The sequence below is a fragment of the Vidua chalybeata genome, chromosome 2 (assembly GCF_026979565.1).
Source record: "Vidua chalybeata isolate OUT-0048 chromosome 2, bVidCha1 merged haplotype, whole genome shotgun sequence".
In the NCBI taxonomy this organism is placed as follows: domain Eukaryota; kingdom Metazoa; phylum Chordata; class Aves; order Passeriformes; family Viduidae; genus Vidua; species Vidua chalybeata.
The window spans coordinates 81,803,007-81,830,493 of NC_071531.1; the positions used below are offsets into that span (position 1 = coordinate 81,803,007).

The window sequence follows — 27,487 nt, forward strand, 5'->3', positions numbered from 1 at the left end:
GGCTCAGCATTGGACCAGCCTGTGTTCTCCACCCTCCTCCTCTTTTCCTGCAGCATCTCCCACACAAGAACTTAACAAATTTACCTTTGTTTTGTTGTTGAGCCTGCTCACTTGGGCTGTAGCCTTTGCTAGTGGTGATGCCTGAAGTCAGTGGTCCTTTGTGAGAAACTGCAACATTTTCTGAAGAATATAGGCAGCTGTGTGGCAATATGCTCATGTATATTTTTACAGGAGAATTACAAAAGCTGAAGTTCATTGGGTTTATGTAGCTGAATAGTGCTCTACAGCGCATTGATTGCTTAAATCCTGGATTACAAGTCTGTGTAAGCATTTGTTTCATGGTTCTTTAGTATTGCCCACATTTGGCAGAGAAAGCTGCATTTTTTCTCAGTGACATGCTGGTGATGGTGTAAAAATGAGGCAGTGTGTCTGATTGAACATTTTGTCTGAGGTTTAAATGGGTCCAAAGGCACATGCCTTTCCCTTTTTAACACTGAAGCTTATCAGAAAATGCAAGGAAAGTTTAAAAAATAGGTAAACAGCCTCTTCTTTCCAGCTTGAGTTTGAAAAGTATTACTGGTTGTGCTTGCTGGAAGTAAGAAAACTATTTTAATTACTTTTGAGACACCCGAAAGTATTTCTAGTTGAACGGTTTATTTATAGAGGCAGCTTTCTAAAAGGACAATGGAAGATGTATCAATGTCATCTTCAAATGGTGACACTGAACTTTAATGTCAACTTCAAAGTTAAGGGGGAAAAAGAAAAGGAAAAAAGGAAAGGAAGAAAAAAAGAAGAAAAAAGGGTGGGGAGGAAAGAAAGGGAAGAAAACAAACAGTTCTAAAGAAAATCAAAAACGTTAATCTCATATTACCTCTCCATGGGGCTGTCAGCAAAGGGGAAATCCACCTGGCCAGTGTGGTGGTAGATCTATCAGACACACGAGGTCTGGGCTTAGGAGGCACAAACTGAGCTCCTTCACCCCATGATGCAGGTTTCTTTCCTGCATCCCGTGTTCTTCTGCTGCTCTCTTCAGAAATAGCCAAGAACTTTCCAAGGGCAGGAGATGACTGAAGGTTAAAACTATCCTTCAGAGGCAGATTTACATATGACATTGCACACTGCTTCTCATGGGTATTTGGGCAGAAAGTCTTACACAGCAAAATGAGGGGAAAGTCCTGGTGTGATCCATCTGTCTGCAAAGACATGTGGTCTCTTCAGCTAGACTGCTGTCTCTAATTTAAGTGATCTGGTGAGATGAAGAATTATCAAGTGCATCACTGAAAATATTACTAATTCCATTCTTAAGTGAGTAGTCTCTGTGCAAGAGATATGAACAGAAATTTTAAACATCAAAACAATTAAGGCGTTGTGTTTTTACAGATTACCCTCTTTTAATATTACAAATTTCAATAGCTCCCAAATGTCCCATTATGTTAGATAATGTCTTGAGAAGTTTTACAATTAAGAGAGCCTAAGCATTTGGAAAACTGTGTTTAATAAAGCTTTTCTTCATGCACATGGAATCTTAATTATATTTTCGTATTAAATAAGAAAAAAATACCTCCTTATAAATTTATAATAATGGAGTAAATTAAGCTTGGACTGAAAAAAAGAAAAATAATTGTGTGTTTAAAGTCCTTAGTATTCCATGTTAAATTCAGGTAGCCATTGGAAATATGCCCACAATTCTGATGACACAATATATATACCAAAGGGAAAGGGCAAGAATGGGTCTGTGTATATCAAATAGTAGCAGTGACCCTCAGCTCATTTCAGTTGTTTGATGAAATACCAATAGCCTTGAGAGACTGGGTGTGCAAAGAATGTCTGTGACATTTCTATAAGATTGGTAGACTTTTAAGTCAACTCTGAGGATGCTTTGTTTACTATTTTGCCTTACGCTCATGGCTCATTTCAATCTTTATTTTTTCTTATAATAATAATTTCATTCTTTTCACTTTCTAATGATTAGTTGGGTTCTCTTAAAATTGCTTTGCACATGCTAACACCAGGATGATGTTAAGGACATCAGTGCATCATTTATATCAGAGTACCTGATTCTGGCTTCTCTTTCAAAGTGTTTAAGCCATCCAGCTAATCTGATACTGTATGGAAGTTTTTACATGGCAGGATTTTAGTCTAGTATTAAAAATCTCCTGATTGTTTAGTTAATCTATTTTATTGATACCAAATACCAATAGTAATGAAGAAAAGCAGTCCTCTTTTCTATCTTTAATGAGCCTCCTAAGTAAAAAACGTTCATAACTCAATATGCAAAACTGTGGGGTTTTGTTGTGAATGCTTGATGATTACAGGAATGAGCCAGATAGCTTACAGACCTTCTATAGGTAATGTAAGCTTGTGTTAATTTATTTGGTATTAAAATAAGAAAGCACAACTTCTATTATATTTTCCCTCCTCAGCTTATGGAAAATATTTGATTTTCCCAGTTCATTGACATATGATGAGAGATACACCATCTACAGTGGAATACTGCCCCAAATATATTTTTTTGCTAAATCATGTTTCATTGGACTGTGGGTCTGCTAGAAATGAGCAGGGAACAATTCGTATTATGATCCAGGATAAAAAACTAATTAATTACTTATTTAGATTAAAATCTGGCCCAGTATCAAGATACAGATGATTTTGCAGGTACTCATTGAGGTTAATGTTTTGAAGAGCTTGGCAAGATCAGAATCATCCAGGGCTGAGGCTTAGGTTCACACACTGCTGTCTGCCACGGTGGTTGTGTCTCATTAGAAAAATCACATTTTTGATTGCCTAGAGTTTTGCTTTAGTCAAGGAATGATTTGCATATATCTGACATTTTTCGAGGGAGGGAGGTTGTTTTACAGATTTCATGAATCACTGACCTGAACCACTGGGTCATGAAATGAAGAAATGAATATCCTCAAAGCGCAGCTCTGTTGGCTTTTTCATGCTGGGCATCAAATGCCTCTTTTAGGATTATCCTTGTAGACCCACAGCATTCTAGCAGCAGGTCTTGGCTCTAAGCACCTCAGCATGGAAGCATGGAAGCATATTCAGCTTTATAGACCTTGTGTGCTGTCTTATCAGGCATCTTCCAAATTTTTTAAAGGCATAACAGAAAAAATGCAATTGTGCCAGGAAGGAAATCCAGCCTGCAGTCAGCCACCCTGCAAGGTTCTGAGTGTCTCCTGAGAGCCCAGGGGTGTATCAGCGCTTCCTTGACCCTCTGGACATAATTAAAATCCCACTGGATGCAGCATCGTGGTGTAGTGCAAGAAAGTTACGCGATGATTAACTAGCATTATATTAAGACGTGTGATGTCACTGTGGAGGGGGGAAAGCATTATGCTGGGGGCTAGTTCAATTCCTTTGCTTATCCTGAGTAGTGTGCTTAGTCTGGCTTCAGTAGCAATGATTTTCCTAAACTTATCCCTCATAATCCAAGGATAAAAGAATTAGACATTGGTTCCCATGGCTGCATTTCCTCAGGTGTGTTGGAAATGGGTGAGTGAATACATGAGAGAAAAGCAATTTAAAATTCTTTCAATACCTCTCTCTTCTCTTTGCAGAGCTATGAGATAGCAGAGCATTAGATCAATACAAATGGGTGGAAAAATATTATTAAAACATCAAGTATTATTGCATGCTTCAAAAATTAGGTCTGCACCCATGTGTTAAATGTTGTTGAAACAGAGAGGGATGTATTAGTGGTCTTCCTTCTTGTTTAATAAACCATTCCTCATGCTAAGCTTGTGCAGGCAAATTCTGTGGTTAATCTATATCAAGCTTTTCTTTTCAGTCAGGATTTAGAAGTTTAGTCTAATGTTGCTTTCTCACTGAGGGATTAGCTCATAGATTAGCTCAGGGCTAACAGGTTTTTTCTTCATTGTATGTTTCTTAAGATCTGTAGCTCCCTTTTTTATGGGCTGAAGCCCACCTACCAGGCCCAAATTGGTTGAATATATTCTTTCAGGGTGTCTCTCTTGCCAGGCTCTGTGCTTGGTGAAACAAAGAATCATTGTGCAGGGTGCACTGCCTTGCTAAATCTTCACATTTTTATATGAATGTACCAATGTTTTAATCTTCTGCAGAAGCCTCAGGAAATTCTTTCACATTATTCAAACCTGTTTTAGATATACAGAGCCTTTGTGTTATGTGAATTGTCTGCTTTAGTGCAATATCATGTTTTTTGTAGCATGGGTAATACCCATCAGCTGCCAGACTGTTAATTTATGTCTGTACTGTTTGAGCACACAAACATGCATGCACATACACACATTTTGCAGAGGTCTCATTTTCCTGCCTTCTCAGCTAAGACCAAGCTGAGAGTCGAATTTAGGGCAGGGGAGCATCTTCTTCGTCAGTTAGGAATGCATTAGCATCTGTACTAAAATCTTTTCTGGGCATAGGAAATCCTAGTATGCTTTTTAATTAATCCACCATTTAGAAAAATGCCCTAAAAGAAGATTTGCATCCATTTGTTCTTTCTCCCAGGGTGATATGTTCTCAGCTGTTCCAAATTCAGGCTTGTTATTGCTAAAAAAAGTTGATTCTGCAATTTTTTCACAGCAACTTCACTTGCCACCACCATTTATATGCACCAAATCCTACCACCCTGCAATACCCTGTGTAGGGATCCCAGCACTAACTCTCCAATTCTGTTGTCTTGAGTGGCCTTTGGGTTGATTTGACACATGTGTGTTTTGTCAGTGCTCTGTCCTCTGAATTTTTTTTTCTTTCCCTTCTTAGTGCTTTTCTTTTTCAGGAGTTTATCATTTTCATACATTAAAAACTGAGCATTCCACAAAACTGCCCCCACCAGTCCGTGCACTTGATGAGAACCTTTTCCCAGTATGCAATGAATGCGCAACATTTTCTTTGAGCCTCATCACATCTCACAGTCTTCTCACTGTAGCCTGTAATGTCCTTCAATATAATGTATTTTCCCTCTTTTTCTGATCTTTCAGATCATTCCCACATCACCACACTGTCCCTCCACCAAATAATCCTTAAACATTCATATTGATCAAGAAGGATATACTGGACAGGATAGGAAAATGTCAAGCACAATCATGGCGGTTTGAAAAAATTGTGCTGTTTGGGTTGGGGTTTTTTGTTCATTTTAAAAGTAATTTGTTATGGAAAAAGTGCATCATTGTGTGAAATGTGCTGAAATAAGATTGGAGTTCTCAGCATAATTTGTAACATGACACAAATTAAGGTATTTACAAGATACCTAAAGATAATAAAACCTCTAATTGGGTTGAAAATCAGTTTACTGAGCATAATTGACACGTTTTTTCTCCCTAAATATATTATCACAGAACATAAGAATCCTAATGTTTTTCTTATCTGACTTCAGCTTGATAATAATCAGGGACCAAACAGTTGTTTTGCTTTTTTTATGAAGATATGATTTAAACAGAAATGTACAAAGGCCCTGAAGCATCAAGTGCAAAGAAATGGGCCCTCAGAACCAGTAATTTTCTTTTCACAGCCTAACAAATTTCATTTGTCAAGAAGCAGATTAATCTCATCATTCTCAAATGTAATATTGCTGTTTGCTAATTTCTCGTCATACAATGACATTGAAAATGTTATCATAGCAGTCCTAAAGTACATTTTATGGTTTGGCAAAAAATAATACTTTCTTTGGCAAGGAATTTTCTAAATATTCAAAACAAGGATTAACATGAGCACTTGAGAGCAAAAATGTCAGAATCAAAATAACGAGGTTTTTTTCTCACATTCCTTGGGAAAGTAAAAAATACAAATATTGCTAATAGCAGTCTGTCAATTCATGGCTTTGACTTTTCTGAGATCCAGTGTGTTATCTTTAACCCAGATACCAGTAAATAAGTTAATATTTTCTTCACAACCTCAAATATATCTGGTTTTCCCATTGTATATTGTCTTCCACTGTCCTTCCAGATAGCTATTAAGGTGTTGTATCAACTAAGGTATTCTTAACTCTCAGGTTTTAAAGACTTTATTGGAAAAAAAATAGGGAGAATAGAAACACATGGGGTTTTTTTACATTACCACACTTTTTTAAAACCCCAATACTTGATCACAGTTTAAAAAATACTTAGAAAATTTCCACAAAATCATAAATCTTAGACCACACATTTTAGCTAAGCAGAGCTTTATTATTTGGTACACCAAAGTATGCCAAAATGGCATGATATCTATTCACTGAGAGGGACAGAAGGCAGTGAAGGCTGTGTGTTAGCTTAGTCTCAATAGACCATAATTTGTAGCAGAAGGAATCAAAATATTAACTGACATGTGAGGTTAATTTTCATTTACTCCTTATCCTCCTCACCAAAACCCTGTTGTTCAAATGGACCTGCTCAAACTCTCTCTGTGTGTAGCTTTGGACATATGTTTATGGGATTGAATTGAATATTAAAGCCTATTTTGTCTTTCCCACTGGCATTTACCAAGTATGTGTACAGTTAAGGATCTTCCACTATTTTTGTTGCAGCGCTCTAAATACTGCCTGAGTGCAGTCTTCTCTGCAGCACCTCAGCTGGGGAATGACATTTAAAAAGTAAAATAATACTTTCTTTGAATGCTTTCTCTTCAGGCATTCAATCCTCATAATATCTGACTCTCAGTGTGAAAGTATCAATTGAAAGCTGTGGCTTTTTTAATAAAAAGAAGTCCGAAGTGTACAGAAGATGTGTTATTTCTGCAGCCCTGGGAGGGTGCCTGATGATGGATCACAGTGGTGATGGGATGCCCAACTTCCAGCAAGCTGCTCAGGTCCCAAAAGAAATCCTTGCTGCTGCAGCACAGTGCTCAGCATGAGGCAGTCATTTATCCAGCTTCCTGACAAAGCACATTACCCAACTCAGAGCTGTGGGCTGTTTTTCAGCTCATTCAGTTCTTGCAGAGCTAATTTGGTGTCCCTTCCCTCTTCTCCAAGCTATAGCTGAGACCTACCTCATGACTTCCGAACTTGAGACACACCCCTGCTTTCTCTGGAGTGCAATAAGCTCCACTAGCCCTTGAATGCCTAAAAGGTAGTAGCTGAATAAATTACACATTTGTGCTCTATTTTCTAGAGGTTATTGAGAGTGCATTCAGCAGACTTACATACCAAAACAGGAACTGCACTTGAACTTTACTTGATGGACAAACGGCCTCACTAAGCCTGTAAATCAGTTTTACGTGTTTTGTGATATTAGTAATCTGTGGATTAGATCTGCTCCTAATACACCATTTCTAAAACTGGATGCACTTTTGGAGAACCAGTTCGTTTACATTTTGTATGGGATTTCTCAGAGGGAGCAGTGGCAGCGTCTCTAGGTAGTGTCAACCAGGCCTCCACATCGTGAGCGAACATCTGCAGTAGTGACCCAACATTGACCATGGGGATTAGTGCCTGGGGCTGGCATATCTCATTTGCTGTGCCAAGGGATCACACCTCCTGCACTGGTCCTGACAGGACATACTTGTGTTGTTCAAGACCTCCCATAAATCAGAAGCTTTCTCACGACTATTTCCAACAGAGTACCCTGCCCCTTTAACACATCCTGACACAGTCTCAAAAGCAAAGCAGCTCCTGAAACTTTACTTTTTCAATATTTTCTGCTAAAACCCAACAAAGCAACTCATTAGACATTCCTTCTTTCTGCTTCCTCCTTTTGCTCCCTTCACCTAGTGAGGGCTAATTGGAGGCCTATAAAATGAATCCAGGGAAATTAGCCACCTTCTCCCATATATCAGTCCTGCACTACTAAATTGGGCATATTGTCTCATGCAGTGTTTTATTGTCCTCCAGACCACATTATCAGGGAGGCAATCTCACAAAGGTTAATAGCATTACTTGGTTGTCTCTCTATCTGACATTCCTGCTCATCGCTCTAAATCCAGTCGTTTCACCAGTCGCCTCTGCTGCCGTTAATTGGGTGCTGCTTCCCGCTGACTTCAAACCCAGTTCTGTAAATTGTAACTACTAGTAGCTGATTGTCCCTGCTCTTAACTTTCATATCACAACTGGGAAAAGTATGTGTGGGTTGATATACCTGTCTTTTCAACCCCACTCTTTGACACTTGCAGTCCAATTATCGGTCACCTTGGCCATCCATTTGGTTCAACTGTCCTCCTGTTGGTATGCTATGTGTCAACACCTACTCCATACACTGCCCTAATGGGCAAATAAACAGTAAATTATGAGCCTGTATAAATCCAATAAAGAGTGACTTTGACTCCATAAACCATGGAAGTGAAACTGAGGTGTTTTATGCAGTTGCTAGTATCCCAGGCTGGAATTGCTGCTCTGTATTTTTAGTGCCACAGCTTACTGAAGTCGGGCAAGATATCTATCTATCTATTGAGGGACATGGTGCCCATGCAGTAAGAAAATGAACCTTAAGGGCTATGCATGTTAAGATTTCTGTATTACATTCTTTGAATCAATGGTGGTCATCAAGAGAAAGCAGTAAATTTATATTAATCATTCTTGATTAAATATTTCCTTTCCGCAGATAAAAAGTATGCTTCCTAAGCTCTACTCACATTTTACATTTTATTGACCCTTTTGCACAGCAGTGAATGCCATCCTGTGGCTACAAAACCCAAATGCATGTTAAAGACTAATTCTGCAGAAGAATCAAAGTGCTGAGAATATTTTAAAAGTTGTGATCTTTTAAAATTCCTCCTGCACTGCAGGAGTGGAATGCCATCTTATTATTATTCCAACACATAAAGATCCCTTTCCCAGACTCCAGGCACTATGCAATTAATTAATTATAATAGTATTAATTAATTAATTAATATTAATAACCTCAACATTTTAATGCGTTCCAAGTGTTACGCTGGGAAATTAAGGTTTTGGGACAGGATTTTTTCTTTTCAACACATTTGGGATATTAAAACCTGGGGACAGCTTTTCCTGTTATATCGTTACCCCAAAATGACTTTGTTCCCATACACACACCTACTTATTTATGTTGGCAGTATGGTCTTGACACATTCTGAAAATTTTTCGTATACATCACTGTTCACAGGATCACTGGCTATGTGTGTAACAGATTGAACCAACAGGAAAAAAAAAATAGTGCTAAAGAAAATAATTGCATGTGAAATTGCTGTTTCTTTAAAGCAAACAGAAAATCCTACATTTGCCTGAGCGCTAAATGAGATTGTCCCCAGTCAGTTATCAGGCACACAGTGGTGATGCACCTTCCCTACCCTTTAGCTGAAGGCTCACAGCTTTCAGGTACTCATGCAACTCATGCCCAGGCTGGGCAAAAGCTCAGTGAGAATTAAAAGTACTGAAATTAGGTTGTTGAGCTCTGGATGCCACCCCATGCTCACCAAAGTCAGTGGGAAAATTCCCATTGATTTCCAAGTCTGAGGGTTTCACAGCTGGCCAGTGCTTCCCTACCAAGAAGGTGTCTGTAATTATTTGGCTGCTCAGACAACATGAGATTGGTAACATTTGTCTTTACTCTTGCTCTGTTTATCTCCAGTTGTGCAGTATATATGTACCCTGCTGTCCGTGGCATGGCTGGGGAGGCTGAGACTATTCTCAGGTGTTTGTGGTGATTTCTAGAGATTCAGGAGAGCTGAGAAAAGAGCTAAACAGACTTAGTGAAAAAGAGGGTTACAGTGAACCTGTCCCTAAAGGTATGCTTAGCTTGTGCCAGTCTTGTCTTGTGAGAAAGAGCAAGGTTTGTACTGTGTCTGGTGAAACACAGAGTCCTGCTGCACCCATCAGGGAAGGGGTTGATAGCTCTCATTCTTTCTCACCAGAACAGTTACCTGAACTTCAGTTTCACATCTTTGTACTGGGCACAACATCTGAGCCTATTTTCCAGATTGAGTTTTCCAAGCTGGAAGATCAATGTGGAAAAAGTAAAAAATGTGATCAGTCCAAGAATATGAGTTTTACTTCAAAATTGGAATCTTCATTCTTTTTCCCCATGCTGATTGATTCTCAACCAGCTTGTAAAATTGACCCCATGCCAATATAAATTAGCTAGTAGATATTTACAGGACATATAAAATCAAAGACAAGTAGAGGTTGAGATAATAAGGCTTGTCTGTGTTGCCTGTTAGATGAAAGTGTGATTAAATATGGCCCAATTAATGCCTGTTATCTGTCCAAAATTGATTTGTAACAGAAAGTTGTGAAGTAGACTTCAAGAAGTCAAGTAGAACTTTTTATTACTAAAATCAAAGCAACTATTGATGTGATGTACTTTAACCTGGTCTGACAAAAACAGGATGATATTGTCATTAAAAAATCTGCCTTGGGAAGAATCCCAAGAACAAGGCTCCTTATTCATGCTTATCTGCTTCACCTTATTTTAATTACTTTTCATACTGATTTTCTGAGAATATTTATACTATTTCGTAAGATATTTTAGGATGGAATCCTCATCTGACTCCAAAAATTACTTTATTCAAATATGCATGAATAATTGCTATGATACTGTCTTCTAATTTGATTAAAATTTTACTTTGCACCTCCTTGATTACCAAAGAAATGACTGTCAAATAACTTGAATATCACAAAAAAAAATCATATATTATTTTTTCCCCTTTTTTATTAATGAAAACAGTCACTGAAATCTTCCTGAGTGACTATTCAGTAAATGCAGATAAATTTCTGAGGCCTAAACCATACATTTTTGCTTTATGCAATTTAAAATATCTCTAAAGGATATTCAAAAAGTGGGAAAAGCCTGTATAGCTTAAGTCTGTATATAAAGTCTGATTGATATATTTTCTACCCAGAAAATCAATTTTTTAGAAAATCAATTTTTTATTTATCAGTTTTTTTGCAGGTAAGCTTTATTTTGAACATAAAACTGTGGAAGCTTCAATTTTACTGCGAAAATAATAAATTGCATTTAAATGTCAGAGGCTACTCATCAGTCTGTCAGCTGTAAAAATGACTTTGAAACTTTTTACCTATGTGTGTGGATGGAGAGCACTCATTTCTTGCATACTGTGGAAAAACAGTGTAAGATGAAAATTGGGTATTTTCAGCATTACTGATGAGACACGAAGGCTTGTACATTAATATTAATCGTTTTGGCTTTGCCTGCTTTGGTATTGATCAAAGGCTTGTTGGTAATTGATGAGTTCAAAGATAGAGATTTTTTTTTGGAGGGAGGTTTAGGGGGTGAACTTCCATCTGTAGTAAGGTTGCAGAATTAATCACCAAAATTGTAGTTGTACATTGCATGTTCCTTCAGTGACCAAACATCTTGGTAAACTTGCCTCAGCCTGACTTGGGGAGTTGGCATGCCTCCTCTCCTTTTGCTCTTTCATTGCCCTTGCTCACTACTGTCTGCCTTTTGGGGGGATTTGTTTTCTTTTGGCGGTTCATTTTAAACCCTATTTCAGTAGCCCTGTTCATAGCACAGATGCACAAGTAGTTTATTGGTGGGTGGAGGTGGCTGCAAGTGGATGACAGGGGAAGAACATAATGAGGAGGAGCTGGAGATGGGGCTGGATGCATCTTAATCTTCTTGTCGGCCAAAGACAAGGTGGTGTCATCCCCTGTTAGCACAAGTGCTGCTGAGGAGAAAAAAAAAAAAAACAAACTGTTGCCTTTCTTTTGAAAATCCCTGGTTCTACTTTATATAGCAGCACAGAATTTGGATGCAGTGTACCTATAAAGTAAATAAATATAAGGAACTACAGTGTATATCTTTCATCTCATTAGTGGCCAAATAAACATTTTACCTCCTCAGGAACAGCAATATTGTTTTGAAACAGACCATCATAGAGCCTCTCCTGAGGATGTTTCATCCAACATCTCAGGGCAGTGGATCACAGCATGACAAAAATTGTTTAGAAGTGGGTTTTTATATTATAGGTTAGGACACAAGATGATTCCCTTTGAAGACTGAAAGTTTTAGTTGAAGTTATTGCTTTGTTGTAACAGAAGCTTCTGCCACAGTATTTCTAAGGGTGTACAGAGCAAGCTCTTTCACACTATGCCTTTTCTTAGAGGACCTTCAGCAGCTTGTACCACATTAGCATGAGGCAGTGCTGCTGACTTAATGCCAGACAGAAGGAGAGCTATTGCCCCACACCTGCTCTGGATCTGAGAGTTTCTGCTAAAAGAGCAGGGAGTTAATTCCCTGTCAGATTTGATATCTGGGACCCGTGCTACAAACCTACACGGCTGCACACCCAAGCAAGGATCTAAAGTAAATGCTGTTGATTAGTCAACTCCATGGTGACTAGTACTATAGCTTGATTAAATTTTGGCAATAAATCGGCACGTATTTTTTGAGCAGGGCATGTCTGTTGATAGTTGAAACATAATTTATTAATACTAGGAAAATATCTTGGAAGCATGGATAACATATTCTGTCTTTATTAATAGCCAGAATGTTTTTCTTACGTGATTACACATATGGACTGGTCTAGTATGACAACATGGAAGTTTGGCGATGTATAACAATCTTCATCATTTTAGGGAAACTGAAGAAGGTATTTGGTTCTTGCTTATAGTGAAGATGAGAATCAAGTAACTTTTGTGGATAGAAAATGAAGAGTAATTGAAAACAGCAGTGTGGTGAGCTTTCAAGTTGATGTACACCTCTTTTGAAGCACAAAAATGGAGAGCTACAGTATTTCCTGAGTGATTTTTGGAGAAAGGCATTATCTGTAGAGGTAGATCTGATAGAGTGGAACTTATCAATATTTAATCACAGGTGTTTCTTTTCATAAGAAAAGCAAAATCCACAAATGGCTGAAGTGGATATTGAGGTATGAATCAGATTAAAATTGACATAGAGAATACTGCTAACATTAAACTGCATTCGTATCTTGATTTGCAAGCTTTATGTTATTTAAATCTGCTTGAAGTGAAATATTCTCACATTTTACTATTCATTTTCTGTTCACAAAACTCTCAGATTGTAATCTTCACTTTCAGCAGGAGCTAAACACCTTCTTCAAAGTTTACTGTGAAGATCAATAGGCAACTTTTATCTTATTTCTACTTTAGGGGCTTTGATGGTAGTTATACTTCTGTTTAGTGATAGGTTGTTCCTGAAGAGATTTCATGTGCCTAAAAAAAATAAGTTTAAGCAATTGCATATCATACTTTATCTTGTTTGTAAGGTGCCAGTCTGAAGGTGAATAAATGCCCTTTGACAGGTATTATCAGTGCACAGTTTGGAGTGTATTCTTCGGTTTTTGAATTCTTTCTTCATTGTATGTTTAGCAAGACTCATTACTCTAGCCTCATGAGCAAAAACAGGAAGCTCATAATCTACTCAAAAGACCTTTACAATTGTTGTTTGGAGACTGAGGTTGATGTACTTACTACATTTTCCAATCTTCTTGTTGCAAACTTTGCAAACTGCACAACATGGGATATGATACCTGCAGTTTCAAGGTGCTGTTATCACCTGGAAGGTTAGAAAAAGTCCTAGTTGAGCAGCGCTTTTCCTTACCAGAGGATTTTTGCTGAATCTTATGTGTCTGTATACTACAATTAGGCAGTAGGGGTAAAGCTTTTCTGTATATAATTCCGCCGGTGCAAGAGGCGCTTCTGGATTTCTAGAAAGTGACTGGCTTAGAATCACTTCTGGACAAAGTTTAATCTAAATTTCATCAAATGCAAATTATATGAGCTTGACATTCCTAAGGATTATAGTTTTCTTTTTACTCAGGGAAAGGAAGGCGAAGGTGCTTTCTGAGGTTGCCTGAAGGAGTTTCCTTTAACACATGACAGGCTGCTCTGTTTTCCTGCGAATCTAATGGAGTAATGGTTGGTTCTGCACTTAGCATGTATTGATTGAAGAACACTGTAAATAAAGCCTGATGCACAAAGGTCGTCAGGATCTCCAAACTGTAATGAACTTTAAAAGCAATGCTTGTGGGAAGTTGCTATTTTTCTTTTAGAGGGTCACTGTCAAGAGCTATGCAGATTCTTCTTTTTAATGCTACTAAATCTGAAATACAAGTCTTTAGTTTCTTTACAGAGACTTGTTTACTGTTTCTCTTTCCAAAAAGCTTGTAGAATAAAGTGTGGCACAGGATAAATATAATAGAAGTAGTAGTAGTGTATTTGGACTTTTAAATCACCCATTCTGATATTTCATTCTGCCAGGTCCTTTGGTTACCATCTACTGGTCTCAGCACACTGAGTCTGACAAAAGTTAAGATTTTAAGCCTCTAAGGCTTTCTTCAGTACGCTTTTCTAATATTTAGGTTTTCAAATACCACAGGGAGCATTTAGCTCCAAATGAAAAAGCCTGCCTTCCTTCCTTTCTTCCTGTCTTTTGGCAATACAGCACTGAAATTACCTGATGTCATCGTTAATTCTCAAATGGTTTAACAGACCATTTCTAGCTTAAGTGTGGCTGGAAGCCATTGACATTCCTAATCAAGCAACTAGAGTGTTTATGTCAGTAATAATCTCTATTTAAAATGTACTCTAAATTATTTATTTCTCATACCTGGCTAGAGTGAATGTATTCATTTTTTTTTACAAACAAAGATTTTCCCAGATTAGCATGTTGTAAAGGAAATAAGAAAAGATGGATCATATTGATATGATTGGAACTCCTTTGGACAAGAAGTATAATTTGTCTTTTGGGACAGCACCACATCCTATTAGAGTAAGTGAAATAAGCACTTACTCATTTCTTTCCCAGAGCTGCTAGATAAAGGATTAGAAAGAGAAGGGTATCTAGTTTGCTACAGCTAACTCAGTATTCGTTTTGAAGAAAAAAGAAAAAAAAAATACATTTATTTTTCTCTCATATTCTGTATATCTTTGAGCTACACTGCCTTCACTTTGTAGCAATAATCTGACATGTAGTTCAGTAACAGCATGCATTTCAGAAAAATATTTCCTTGTAAGAATTTAGCCACGAGTTTAGTCTCTCTCTGAAGTCAGCAGAGATAGTAATTCAGTGCATTGGACTTTAAAGTTGTATTCATCCCTCGATGAGCTCTCCTTTATAATCTTTCACTTCTCCTACTTGGGCTGAATTCCAGAGATTTACAATAGGTATTGCAGCTCCTTTACACGCTGGCAGAAGAAACAAACCCATTAGTCACTAACAGCAGGGGTATGCCTTAACTCTCCCGCTCCCTTTGATCATTTTTCTGCCTTCAGTAGCTCAACCAGATTCTCTTTTCTAGGGTTTTCTGAAGCAAAATTAGCATTTCTTGTTAGGGGGAAGGGAGAGACTTTCACCTGAAAACCTCATTGTGCACTCTCTTTTGATGAAGCACAAGTATCTTAGCTCACTTTATTTTGCATTAAGCAATTACCACACTAAAAAAATAAACAAGCAAATATGGCATCTTCAGCTTTTTGCAATGCTAATGACAGTGATGTGACAGTTCCTCATTACTTAAATATCGGGTAGGTTAAGTACTTCCTCCTGCCAAAGAATGATATGGAAGAAGGTATCTGTCCTTCTCAAGGCTTGATGACTCACATTAAACACCTGCTAATTGTCTTGTACGTGTTGAAGTAACATCCCTGCTGGCTATTCCCTCCAGCTGAGCTAATAATTACCTTGGAAGTCATGAGCTTTTGTTAATGAGACTCAATATAGTACTCTTAATTCAGGAGGGTGGTCCTCACAGTTGTATCTGTATTCTGAAAGATTCAAGAACTACACCTTCTTCAATTAAGTGTTACAGTCTGAGTCATAGGAGGAGTGACTGTCTCAAGGCAAACTTCCTTTTGTGACCATTGCTGAGGTCTGCTAGGCTGGATTAGACTGGATTATTAGGCAATATTTCCACAGTAGATGTCTCCTCCATGCCTTCTCCATAGTCATAAAAAGAAGAAATTGCCACATCTAACATTCCAGCTGTGGTATGTTAACAGTCAGTGTCAGTGTCAGTCTTCATTTTCACTGAGAAGATCTACTTCTATGGAAATCCCTTTGTAGTTGTTCTGTGGACATGAACATAAACATGAATATCTCTCAGTCCTCTAGGGGAGTGATAACGTCTATAGACCAACCTGCTGAAGCAGATCCTGCAGAAGAAGTGGAAATTGTTTTACTTGGAGAGAACTGTTATTACACTGAATTTGTCATATGCTGCAGAAGGAGCATATCAGCAAAAATACATATCTGATAGAAGTAGAGGGAATTTGAGGAGGCCTTGTCCTGGTCCATCCAGCTATAGGAGACATTGTAAGAGCGGTGTGACTGTTGTTACTTTAGCAAATAAATTCCCAGGTAAGCAGCATCTGTGTGTGTGTTGGCAGACATATTTCAGTAAAGACATAAGCATTAAAGTCAATGGGTAAATACAGATTCCTAAAAGAAGATGCTAATTTTGTGGAGAAAACTGTAGTGGAACTGTCTATAGGCAGTGAGAAAACAGCAGCGATGTTAGGATTTCACCATGAAAATATTTAATAGTTCATATTATTTTTGTTGTTTGTTGCATTCAGGCCCTATTAAATATGTAATCACATTCCTTTTAAGACATTCCACCCTTGCTGAATGGACCAACCCTTTGTCTAATTACTCAGGGAGTCCAAATTCAGCTGCTTTCATGGCTGAATCACAGCTTTGGGAGGTTGAATCCCCTGTTTAGGCTGTCCTGATGCAGCATGAGCAGCAGTATTTAACCAGTGCAGCAGAGGGGGCAGACACTGTCCTGGTCCATCTCACCTGCACATGGTCAAGCAGCATCTTGTCTACAGCAGTTGGATCTAGATACCAGACTCATCACACAGACAGGAGAAGATGTTCACCGTTTAGGAAAGCACATGCTGACCAAGCAGCCGTTCCTCATCTCTGTTGGGAAAGCCGTGATTTTGTCCTTACCCTTTTCCCATACCAAGTACTGTGAGAGTCACCTCTTGCTGGGTTTTCAATGGCAAATTTTGACAAGCATGTATTGAGACAGTCTGTCTCAGACTGACAGATGAATGACAGATGTCATTCATCTGCATTACCTTTCTTCTCTATGTTCTTTTTCCTACCATGCTACCTGCAGGTTTCTAAACAAAAGAACCTCACTGGTCCTAAATTACAGCTTCTCTCCTGCAATCTCTCCTGTGCCTTGCACATCTGCCTTTTGCATTTCCAGAGATACCAGCTGTGAATTAGCTTTGTCCTATGAGCATCCTAACCTCCCTCCCTCCCTGGTTACTTTTTTACTGTAATTTCCAGCTGTTCAAGGGTTGAGCTAAGAACTGTGGTAATGTTTGAATTGAAATTGCCTTGGTTAGAGGGGCCCCTAAGTGCTGTTGTGATATTGATGGAAATGGTATTTGCAGAGCGATGTGCTTCTCCCTGTTTTTGTCTGGCAACAATTCTGAACTGGCAGCAATTTCTTGGTTTGTTTTAATGTGTTGTCGTGGTGGGGTTTTTCTGTAGGGGCAGCAGACATTTTTGCAGCTCTTTTACCTGGTTTATGACTGGAACCTGAATAGCCAGGCTGGGGTCAGGATGATGGAGCACAGAAAAGGGATCAGCCAGGGTGCAGATTTACAGCTGGGGAAATAATCACATCACTGATGTGAAGGAGGCTTAATTAATTTACATGCCTCCAAAGAGAGAACTTCAGCTCCTGTGTCTGGCACTCAGAGCTTTTTGAGTGGAGCTGCATCCTGTAATTTTGAAAAGTTTTGAGTGTCTCCCAGACAAAAAGGCTTAGCTGGTACCTAACATTTTCCTCTCCAGGCGTGTAAAGTTTTAGCCCAAGTAGAATTTACTAACTTCAGGCATTCTTCGTTAATTTTTATTAATTAGCTGTCATTTTGTGTTATTGCCATTACTCATTCCTGTTAGCTGTCAGCAAATGTTTTCAGTGCAACATTTCTGTAATTGAATAGATTCCCCCCAAGTTTGGGCTTACTAAATAAACAAATGCATGCAAATATTTGATGCCACAACACCATGCTAGTCAGGATTTCAGCAGAAACCTGACAAACTGTGAGAATGTACTGGTAAGACAGAAGGATGCTTCACTTCTTGAGCAGTTTTTTTTTACTTAGGTAGGGTTTTTTCATCATAGTTGTTTGATAGTTTATACCACTGTGGTTTTCACAGATTTTATTGTCATAGTTGGTTGTAAACCCTTTATTTCACTCACACGTCTTTTTTGATTACTGCTAGCAGATTGAAGAAAACATCTTTAAAAAAAAAAAAAAAAAAAAAGTTTTATTTGTTCAGAGAACAAGAGTTTCCAGAATCTCGCTAGTATTTTTTAATGCAAGAACATTAGTCCCTAAAAAAAAACATTTTGTTGACTTTTTTTTAGTTTGGATTAGTGTGTCTCTGATTGTTTCTATGCTATACAGCCTGTACTGTTTGTCATCAATAGTTACTTTATCTGTGGAGAAATCCAAAAAAATGTTTTCCTTTGTTAACTTGTGGTCTGACCTAGAACTTGGCCAGTTGCAGCAGAGTAGAACAGAAATAGAGGGGATCATCATTGAAGTGGAGAGGTTGAGGTCCCTGGTGGCATGGCTCTCACCATGTGGAAAGGCAGATTCACAGCTGTACGTACAGCCTTTCAGCACTAAAAATGCTGTTTTGGAAAGTGTTGGCAATGGGAAATGGATGGCTCAGCACACTGACAATGATGTGGGTCTTCTTCCCACACCCCTGTGCTGGTAACCGGCAGATGTCACGTTGGTGGCTTTGCAGGATGGCTCTGATCCCCATCCAGCACTCTGCAAGCAGCTGTCCCCATCACAGGAGTAGTGATCCCAGCAACTGCTAATTGCCAAACCTACTCAGCACTTAGGAAACTCTACTCTAATCTTGGGAGAAAGAGGCCTGAGACTGGTATGTGTTGTTGGGAGGATGGGTTCGGCTCTCCAAGTGGGTTCTGGGCTGTTTGGGGGAATTTACATTGCCACTGTATGTTGCCATGCTCCACACTTTCTATAAATGAGCTGTTTCAGTCCCTGAGGCTGTCAGTCTGCTCCCTTCCACTGCATCAGTTTTTAAACACATAGTTAAATACAGGAAAGGGATAATGTCGTTTACCTTCCTCATAGAAAACACGATTTTTCTGCTGACCTCAGTGTTAAACTGGGGTTACCCTAAGTTTAGACTTTACAAAAGGATGGGAAAATGCTAAGGGGTATTATTCCCAGAAAATTTTGCTTTGCCTAACAACTGGACATCAGGACTATAGGATTTGCAAGGGAACACAAAAACTTTTAAGGAAAAATAAAATATTTAGAAGTTACCATCAAACCAATCGATGTGCAGTGATCAGTATGAGCAGGGAAGGATATGTAATATCTTGGCTCACTATCATCAGAAATTGCTGCTGTGGGATTTGGCATGTTACCATATGTAGCCGAAAATGAAATTTGAACTTCTTTCATGCAAACAAAAATAACTCTCTGCCTTATTTCTTTCTCATTAAAAATGCAATCGAAATATTGAGGGAGAAGTTTGAAACATATTGATTTCATTTTGAAGGCATATTATTAAATCTCTTGAGAGCTTGTTGATCTTGAATAATTTCATTTTCATAGTGTTTCAGATTGAAAATTATTAGTAATTCTGTTTAAGTTGCAGCTAAATTACTAATTAACTTTCATCTCAAAGATTTTATTTCTTACATGTTTCTGGCAGCACAGTGCACTCACTCTCTACACAATGCAGCAGAAATTTTTTGTTACCTGCCTCTCTGTGCTCCTTATAATCTTATAAAGCAAGTTTGGAATTAATGAGCTGTCACATCTTGGGTAATGAATGAAAAGAGCTGACAGAAATCCTTTTGTTGTTTAAGAATTTCCAAATAATTAATGGGGAAAAAATGACAGGGTTTTTTTAGGATTTAAGAAGAAATATATCTTTCAAATTCTTTCCATGACAGAAGAAGCTTTGAAATATGTATGCAAAAAATGCAGGGATCCCTGATTAATGGGTTAATTCCAGTTCTCTCTTCCGAGATAAACTTGCAGAATTTGAGATAAAAGGATTTTATGTTTTGAGAAATAGCTTCCTAGTCTGCAGGTTCCTATTCCACGTTCATCTCAGAAGTAAAAAATCTTCTGGATTCCTGGATTTGCCATTGTGGACGAATTGGGTTAAGCAATGAGCATATTTATAGTAATTATGTATTGTGTACACAGAAAATGTTGTAAACTGTTGGTTAGCTTTGGGGAAGGCAAGGTGTTTCCTTATGTTTTATGTTTTTCTCCAATTTCTGAAGTCCCACTGTAGCTGTTGGGAATAACTTGCACTGCTGTTTTTCAGGTAACTGTCTCAGATGGGGGCACATCTCCCAAGCAATCCTCTGTTTGGGTGGTGGTGCAGATTCTGGATGAGAATGACAACAAACCGCAGTTTCCAGAGAAAGTCTATCAGATCAAGCTTCCTGAGAGGGACCGTAAGAAAAGAGGGGAGCCAATCTACAGAGCTTTTGCTTTTGACAAAGATGAAGGCCCTAATGCAGAAATCTCGTACAGCATTGTGGATGGGAACGATGATGGGAAGTTTTTCATTGATCCCAAAACAGGGATGGTTTCTTCCAGAAAGCAATTCACAGCAGGGAGTTATGACATCTTAACGGTAAGCACTCTTTCATCGACATACCAGCCATGATTTGACTGACTTATTTTTTCTTTTTTTTTTAAGAAATAGACCCTCCTGTATAAAGAGGAATATATAACTGTGTTTATGCCCCCAATGTAAGACCTAAATTAAGAAATTTAGTATTCATATACAACTACTGCCAAAAAATTGAGTGTGAGAGATCATTCATGCTATTGCAGGTCATGAAGTATTCTCGGAGTGTTAAGTCAGCCTGCAAATTGTTAGCATAAGCCATTCCCTTGAATATGCAGAAATAAAGACCAAGTACTTGTCTGCTCCCAAAGTTGTATCATGTTGGCCTGGGCAGGTACAGCAACAAAAGGGTACTTTTGGTGTGGACACAATTCTTTGCCCTTACAGTGGGCACCTACTTTCCCAGTTAGGTGGCTGCATCTAAGAGAAGAGGAGTACTGTGTTGTACGACTCTGTGTTGTGGAAGCAATTTCAGTTACAAAAAGCTCAGTCAAAATTCTTCTTTCAGAACTCTAGCCATGCAGTGAAAGTGAAAGAAAGGGGGAATAAAATATGGTTGAGTTGATATAAAACCATACAAGACTGAAATGTCCACTCTTCATGTGCAGGAATAAGCCAACAAGTTGTAGTTAAGGAGCTGAAATAAAAATGTCAGAGGTCCATGGTCTGACATCTGGAAGTGATGTATCTTACAGAAGTGGGTTGCCTTCATAATGTTGGAAAATTAATAAATAACAAAACATTGAGAAATACCTAGGAATCAGAGTAGAGGAGCCTTTAAGTGAGTGAGTACTTTTCCCTCTGGCAACCTCAAAGTCATGTCTGAGATCTGAGCTTTCTTCTATTGCAACAACTGAAGATTTTCTAACTAGAAACTGCTCGTCACACTCTCAGTATCTTTTCACAAAGGGTCTGCCTGCCTGGAATGGAGCAGAGTGACGAGTGTTAGTATCAAACGCACTTAACACATTTCCAGAGGAAGAAGTAGGGCATGATAATCTCAGAAAAAAAAGTATTTCCCATTTTTAAAAGGTAATCTAATGGCATATTTATACCAGTGGACCTATATAGCCAGAAACATCACTTTTAAAAAAAAAAAGGGTTAACATTTTGTCAACATTGATGTTATCGACCAAAGCACCCATTTTGTAACCTGCATTCAGCCTTTTCTTCAGCCCAGTGTTTGTTGTTGCTTGTCTTGTCTTTGCTATGCTAAATCCATAAAGCATGTCACACAAAGATCAAGCCTATCCATCTTTCTAGAAGACTTTATAATAAAAAGAAATAGCACCAAGCAAAGCAATTCTTAATGAACTTGACAGAGAGGAGAAAGAAAAGAGAACATGACAAAATTTTGATTTTTTTTTTTTTTATGGAGAATGAGGGAAATGACCTGAAACTTATTTAATTAAATTAAAGATCCTGAGGAAGGCAATATAAGGAATACTTATGTGCAACACAGATACCACCTGAAAGAGTCAAACATGCTCTGAGTGAGCACGTTTTGCAAATGCATGGTCTTACACAGGGTCATTACAAAGCTTCCAGCTTTGCTGCAAGAGGGAGCTGGGTGCAAGATGAAATCAGAGAGGGAAGCTGGTTCTGGAGAGGAGGATCTTTGTGGGGAATTGTTTGAATTGCATCTGCAGGAAGCCTCACACCAGCATTTCTTAAACAAAGCATTTCAGTTTAAAATAACCTTTTTCAGTGAAAAGTCAAAGCATTAAGCAAAAAAAAAAAAAAAAAAAAAAAAAAAAGAGAACTGAGAAATTAAGTGTTTGTCTTCCTTGGGATTTTACATATAAGTTTACAAAGGCCATTTTCCAAGCAGTCATTGCACTGCAGTAGAATTAGGTCTGAACTGCTAAGCTGGGATGCTCAGCCTGAGCCCTCTTTTCTTTGTGCCTCTCAGATAAAAGCAGTGGACAATGGCCGGCCCCAAAAATCTTCCACTGCACGTCTCCATATAGAATGGATAAAAAAGCCTGCGCCCTCGCCCGTGCCCCTGACTTTCGACGAACCCTTTTACAACTTCACCGTCATGGAGAGTGATAAAGTGACCGAGATTGTCGGGGTGGTCTCTGTGCAGCCCTCTAACATCCCCCTCTGGTTCGATATCGTTGGTAAGTTGGGAGCCAGTGGTGCCAGGAGGACGCCCCAGAAGCAAAGCATACGGCTGTGCGGTTTTGGGAGCAAGAAAACTAACCGTGAACTGTCTCCCCACCTCTCTCCCCCATCCCAGTTAGATCCATTTTCGTAATGATGAAATGAAAATGCTATTTTAATATAGTGATAACAGTAGTAATAATAATAATATTCCTGCTTTTGTTATGACTCCTTAGCTAAGCTTAAAAAAAGCGCTGTATGGCTGAATTGGTTTTTTTTGTACTATGTTATTTACTGCAATCTTAATGTTGTCTGTCATTTAAATTCTATTGTCACACTTTGCTAATCTCATTTCTAAATGTATTTATGGTACTTAGACTTGCTGTCCCTCATTTCTCTCTTTCTTCACCTTTTTTTCTGCATTCTGTTCTTTTTTTTCTGCTTCCGACTGCCCTGCTTCAAGGTGGCAAGCATGCTCGAGAGATGTTCTATATTCTACAGACAGCTTGTGGGCAGAACTGTTCAACAGAAGGTACCCTTAGTGCAAACACATTTGCTAAAATACAACTATCCAGGCTGCCTTTTATTTTTTGCAAGTTTTTTTGAGACAATTTATATTACATCTTTCATAAGTGCCTGTGACAGGATGCAATGCGACACATGGATGTGCTGCATTCCTTTCTATGACAGCTTTTACTGTATTTGTGTCCAATTATTATCATTTTATTCACGGATTTTCCACAGTTTATCACAAATAATTAATTCAAACTTTTCACAGTCCAGTACCATCCATTTAACTGTGAAACAGAATGGGATGCCTCAACATATGGGTTACAAATGGAGACACCAAAAGTTTGTCTTGAATGCAAGCTGAAACAGAGAAATGTGTTTTGATGTGAGATTTCAACCACAAAATTGCCTTACATAAAATTGCTTATAAAAAGAGGGAGGGAGAAGCATCCTTAGTAAAAAGGAGAAGAAGCCACAGAAGTCTTAAAATTGCAGGGAAATGCCATTAGCTGCCAAAATGACAGGGAGCAAAGGGTCTCACTTGGTTGAAGTAAAGAAATGGGAGTCAATGTTCCTAAGCATTTCTTTCCCACTTCTGCTGCTGATTCAGTTAATGTCATGTAAAATAACTCATTTAACATCTCAAAAGTAAGAATTTTCCCTGGAAAATTATTGTGCTTCTTGATATTTGCAGATGCTTGTATGTAGTGTTTGCATGCCTTTGGATATAAAACAGTTCATCTGCACAAAGTGTAGTTATTTAAATGAAGGGTTATAAAGCAAATGTTATATGAAAGATTAGAGAAACAAAAAGCCTTTGCTATGGACTTAGCAGAAAGTGTGCATCAGCAGTCTTTATTTACAGGGATTGAGCCTGGCTCCCATCTCAACATAGTTATTTGCAGATGGGTTTAGCCAACAGGAAGGACAGGGACCACAGGAGAAAGGGTCTGTCAGAGTCGTTTTCATCCATCTTTTATTGCCAATTTGTGCAGATGAAAGACAGAAGCAGCACCATTTCCTCTCTGAATTTGTAGTACAGTTTCTGATGTGCCAATCATATTAAAATTAAACCCAAAACTACTACCATGTTCTGGAGTTCCTGCTAGTCCCTGGGGGAGGACAGCATATGTTTCCTACAGTTTTCCTGCTATTTCCTTGGTTGCTTCAGTATGCTACGTGCAGTTTATTAGCTAGTGTTTACACTTCCATTCCCTTCCTCACTGACCCTTCCAGGACAAATCCATCTTTTTTGATGTTATTGACAGTTTTTTTCCTATTTGAACCTTTTGCTGGACTTCTTTTGGTCCTTTCCATGGCAGCTTGACCAATTCTCATTAAAATGCTACCCTGAGGGAAACGCCCTGCTCTTCTGCTACATTCTTTTCCATTATTAGAGTCACTTTCAATCAGACAACACCTTATAATGGTATTTTATTTTTTCCCTACCAAACAGAGATGATAGGGAGAACATTAGGAAATTTTAGCCTGTCATTTAATGTGGCCTTTATGCCTAAACTAGTTCAAATGGTTTAAAAGAGTTTCCCTATTTAAACAATTCTGATGGTTTCCCTACAGGCTGTAGCTTCTGAAGTTGCAAGATGCTGCATCACTGCAGAGGTCACTGAGACAGATCTTTCCCAGATTTAATGAGAAATTGGTGACCCTGACCTTCCAGTTTGATTCTGTTACCATATGAATGTTTTCATTAAATACTGCTGCTGTTACAAATAATAGCAGTCCCAACAGCACCAATTTCTGCAACAGGAATAGCCAGCAATCCTGGGCATGCAGAAGACCTTGCTGTTCCAGACACTCAGTATGCAAGGAGCAAAGATAAAACCCCTCGTGAGAGTTTTACAGACAGAACATTGTGTATTTAGATAACCATTTCTGCCTTTAGCTGGTGTCAAAGCCCACTTTTTTTCATTGTTCCTTGATGTCATCAGCATTGAGGTCCAGTGCTGGAAAGCCCAATGAACGACATGGGGTATTTCTAGAAGTTAATTGTCATATATAGAAAGCTGTGTGTGACTGCTGATGCAAGAGATGCTTTCTGTGCTGCTGTAAAACCAGACCTGATCCTGCTCCATCTGGTATTTCATGGTTCTGTACCTTTGTGCATAGTTCACAGTAATGTCAACAAAACCCCTGAAGGCTTATGTAGAGACATGGTTTAATATAGAGTTTGCAGCTTGACCTTTATCTTTATGACCTTTTCAAACTAAATGGGCATTGGAATTTCAGACAATCTCTTTTCTAATGCATAACATCCACTCTCTCCCAGCCAAAAAAAAAAAAAGAGAGGGAGAGCAGATAAAGTTTGGCTCTAAAGTATCCTGTCTGCCTAACTTTGCACCTTAATTATATATACTTTAGGTAGCTGTTTAAGTTCTTGAGTTAATCAGCTCCAAGAGAGGAAGATGCCAGAGAGCCAGGAAGGTCATCTTCCGTTGATGGACTAGAGAGGAACAGGATACTTGGATGATTGTTTGTTTCTTTAATTGGGAACAGTTGAGATGTCATACCTGGTTTCTGTTTTCAGACTGCATTCAATACCATTCTCAATTCATGCACATCCCACAGTATGAAAGACATAAGCATAAGTTGTACCAGTTTACAATTTATTTAATCATTAATAAGAAACTAATTTTCAATGGGAACTCCCAGATAAGTTAGAGACCTTTATTTGTACCAGGTAAATTGAGCCCTTTCTGTTTTTTCCTTTGTTACTGATGGGAATGGTGGGATGACTACTTTAACACTGGAGCTAAGCTGCATGGTGCTAGTTTTTGCTTAAGTGGCATGTTGCACAACATCTCTCTGGTTCCCCCAACAGTCCTCCCTCTATCTTTGCTTCCTCACCCAGCCTGTGCCTTTATAACAGCAGCCAAGCCTTGAAACCACATCAGCACTTTTTACCAAGCGTGCTTAAATGCCAATAATTTTAATATCTATTAATTTTAGTTAATTGTCCATTTAATTCATAGTGCTGCAAGTTTTCATTAAAGTCAAAAACATGTAGCTCCCTAGCCTTCTTTGAATAATCTTCTCTGAGAACTATCTAAAATACCTTCCTGATTTCTTTCTTGCTTTTTATGCCCTTGCTTTCAGCTTCTTAGCAGCAAACTCAAGGCTTTGAATCTCTTTACAGTAGTTTTATCTAAAATTCAGAGTCTGCATTACTTTCTTCTTAGCATGATATAGTACATAAAAGAATAAATGTTTGCTTGTCATTTTACTAATATTTATTATGATTAAAAAATGTGTAGTTGAATTTTTGTTTTTTGAGGTAGTAAGTTTATTTCATCTTCTTTGAAAACAAAAGAAATGAAAATTTTGGCTTTGCTTCTTTTTCTGAAAATTCTAAAGGCACTTTAGCCTCACCTCTTGAGTTTCAGGGTGAATTAGTTTCCTGCATTTTGCTCTGATTCTCTTCCCTGAGCAATGTGACAATTGTAGCAGTTGGCCCAGTTTATCATCACTGTTCCCTGCTGTCAGCTTTTTTTGGGACAGACAAGTAAGAATCTTCTCTGCACTGAGAAAATGTGGTTTAGAGGACTGTTCTTTAAATCAGATAATTTCCCGTATTTCTCTTCTCCATATGTCCATCATGGCATGGTGGGCCAAGTGAGACTTGTGTGAGGATATCCATATATCCTGGCTGTCTTAAATTTGAACGTGGAACATTGTGTGCTGTTTGCTACCTGCCAGTGAAGGAAGACCCCTGCCAGGTTTTAGCAGTGTTTGAACTGGGGATGTCCTGAGCTCAGTGTGATCCATCTTTGCATCTAAGACTGAACAAGTCTGATTCTCTGCAGTCTTCAGATATTCTGAGGTGGTATTCAATCCCAGCCTTTTTGATCATCCCACTGGAAAATATGGAAAACGATCCTTATATGGGACTCATTTGCCTACAAATCCTCCAGATTTGCTGACATGTTTCCTTTTCAGAGGAGAAAATGATTTTTCCCAACAGCATGATCCATCTTGAAGTGTGTATCAGCAACTGATAGGAACATGGGGAGGCTCCGCATCATACCAAAAAGGAACCACATTTAGGAAAAACCTTACCAAAAAAATAAACTGCTTGCAGCAAAATGCAGTATAAGAAGAGTATGCTTGAAAATTAAAAACCCCAACACTGAAATTAGAAAGGGACAGAGATGCAGAGCCCACATCCTGTGGGATGCAAGATCTGGATTGTGTCTTGCCTTAGGCAAACTCTTCACCAACCCCCAGAAATCCCCTTTGATAGTTCAAGTTTTCCTTGGCCTTTCCATTGCACCTCTCTTGTTAGCCTTGTGAGGTTCAGTGGTTTGGGGTTTTTTAGGTATCTTTTCTATAAGAAGGAAAATCAATTCTTTCCAAAG

General features: G+C 38.5%; 1 protein-coding gene across 1 annotated transcript in view; it reads left to right on the top strand.

Moving 5' to 3' along the window:
* FAT3 (FAT atypical cadherin 3) overlaps window positions 1-27,487 on the top strand; it is a 334,025-nt gene that overhangs the window by 202,960 nt on the left and 103,578 nt on the right. Inside the window, exons 5-7 of the mRNA XM_053935206.1 lie at window positions 20,187-20,501; window positions 22,411-22,621; window positions 23,068-23,136. Of these exons, the coding sequence (XP_053791181.1) occupies window positions 20,187-20,501; window positions 22,411-22,621; window positions 23,068-23,136 (595 nt within the window). The remainder of the gene's footprint in view (window positions 1-20,186; window positions 20,502-22,410; window positions 22,622-23,067; window positions 23,137-27,487) is intronic.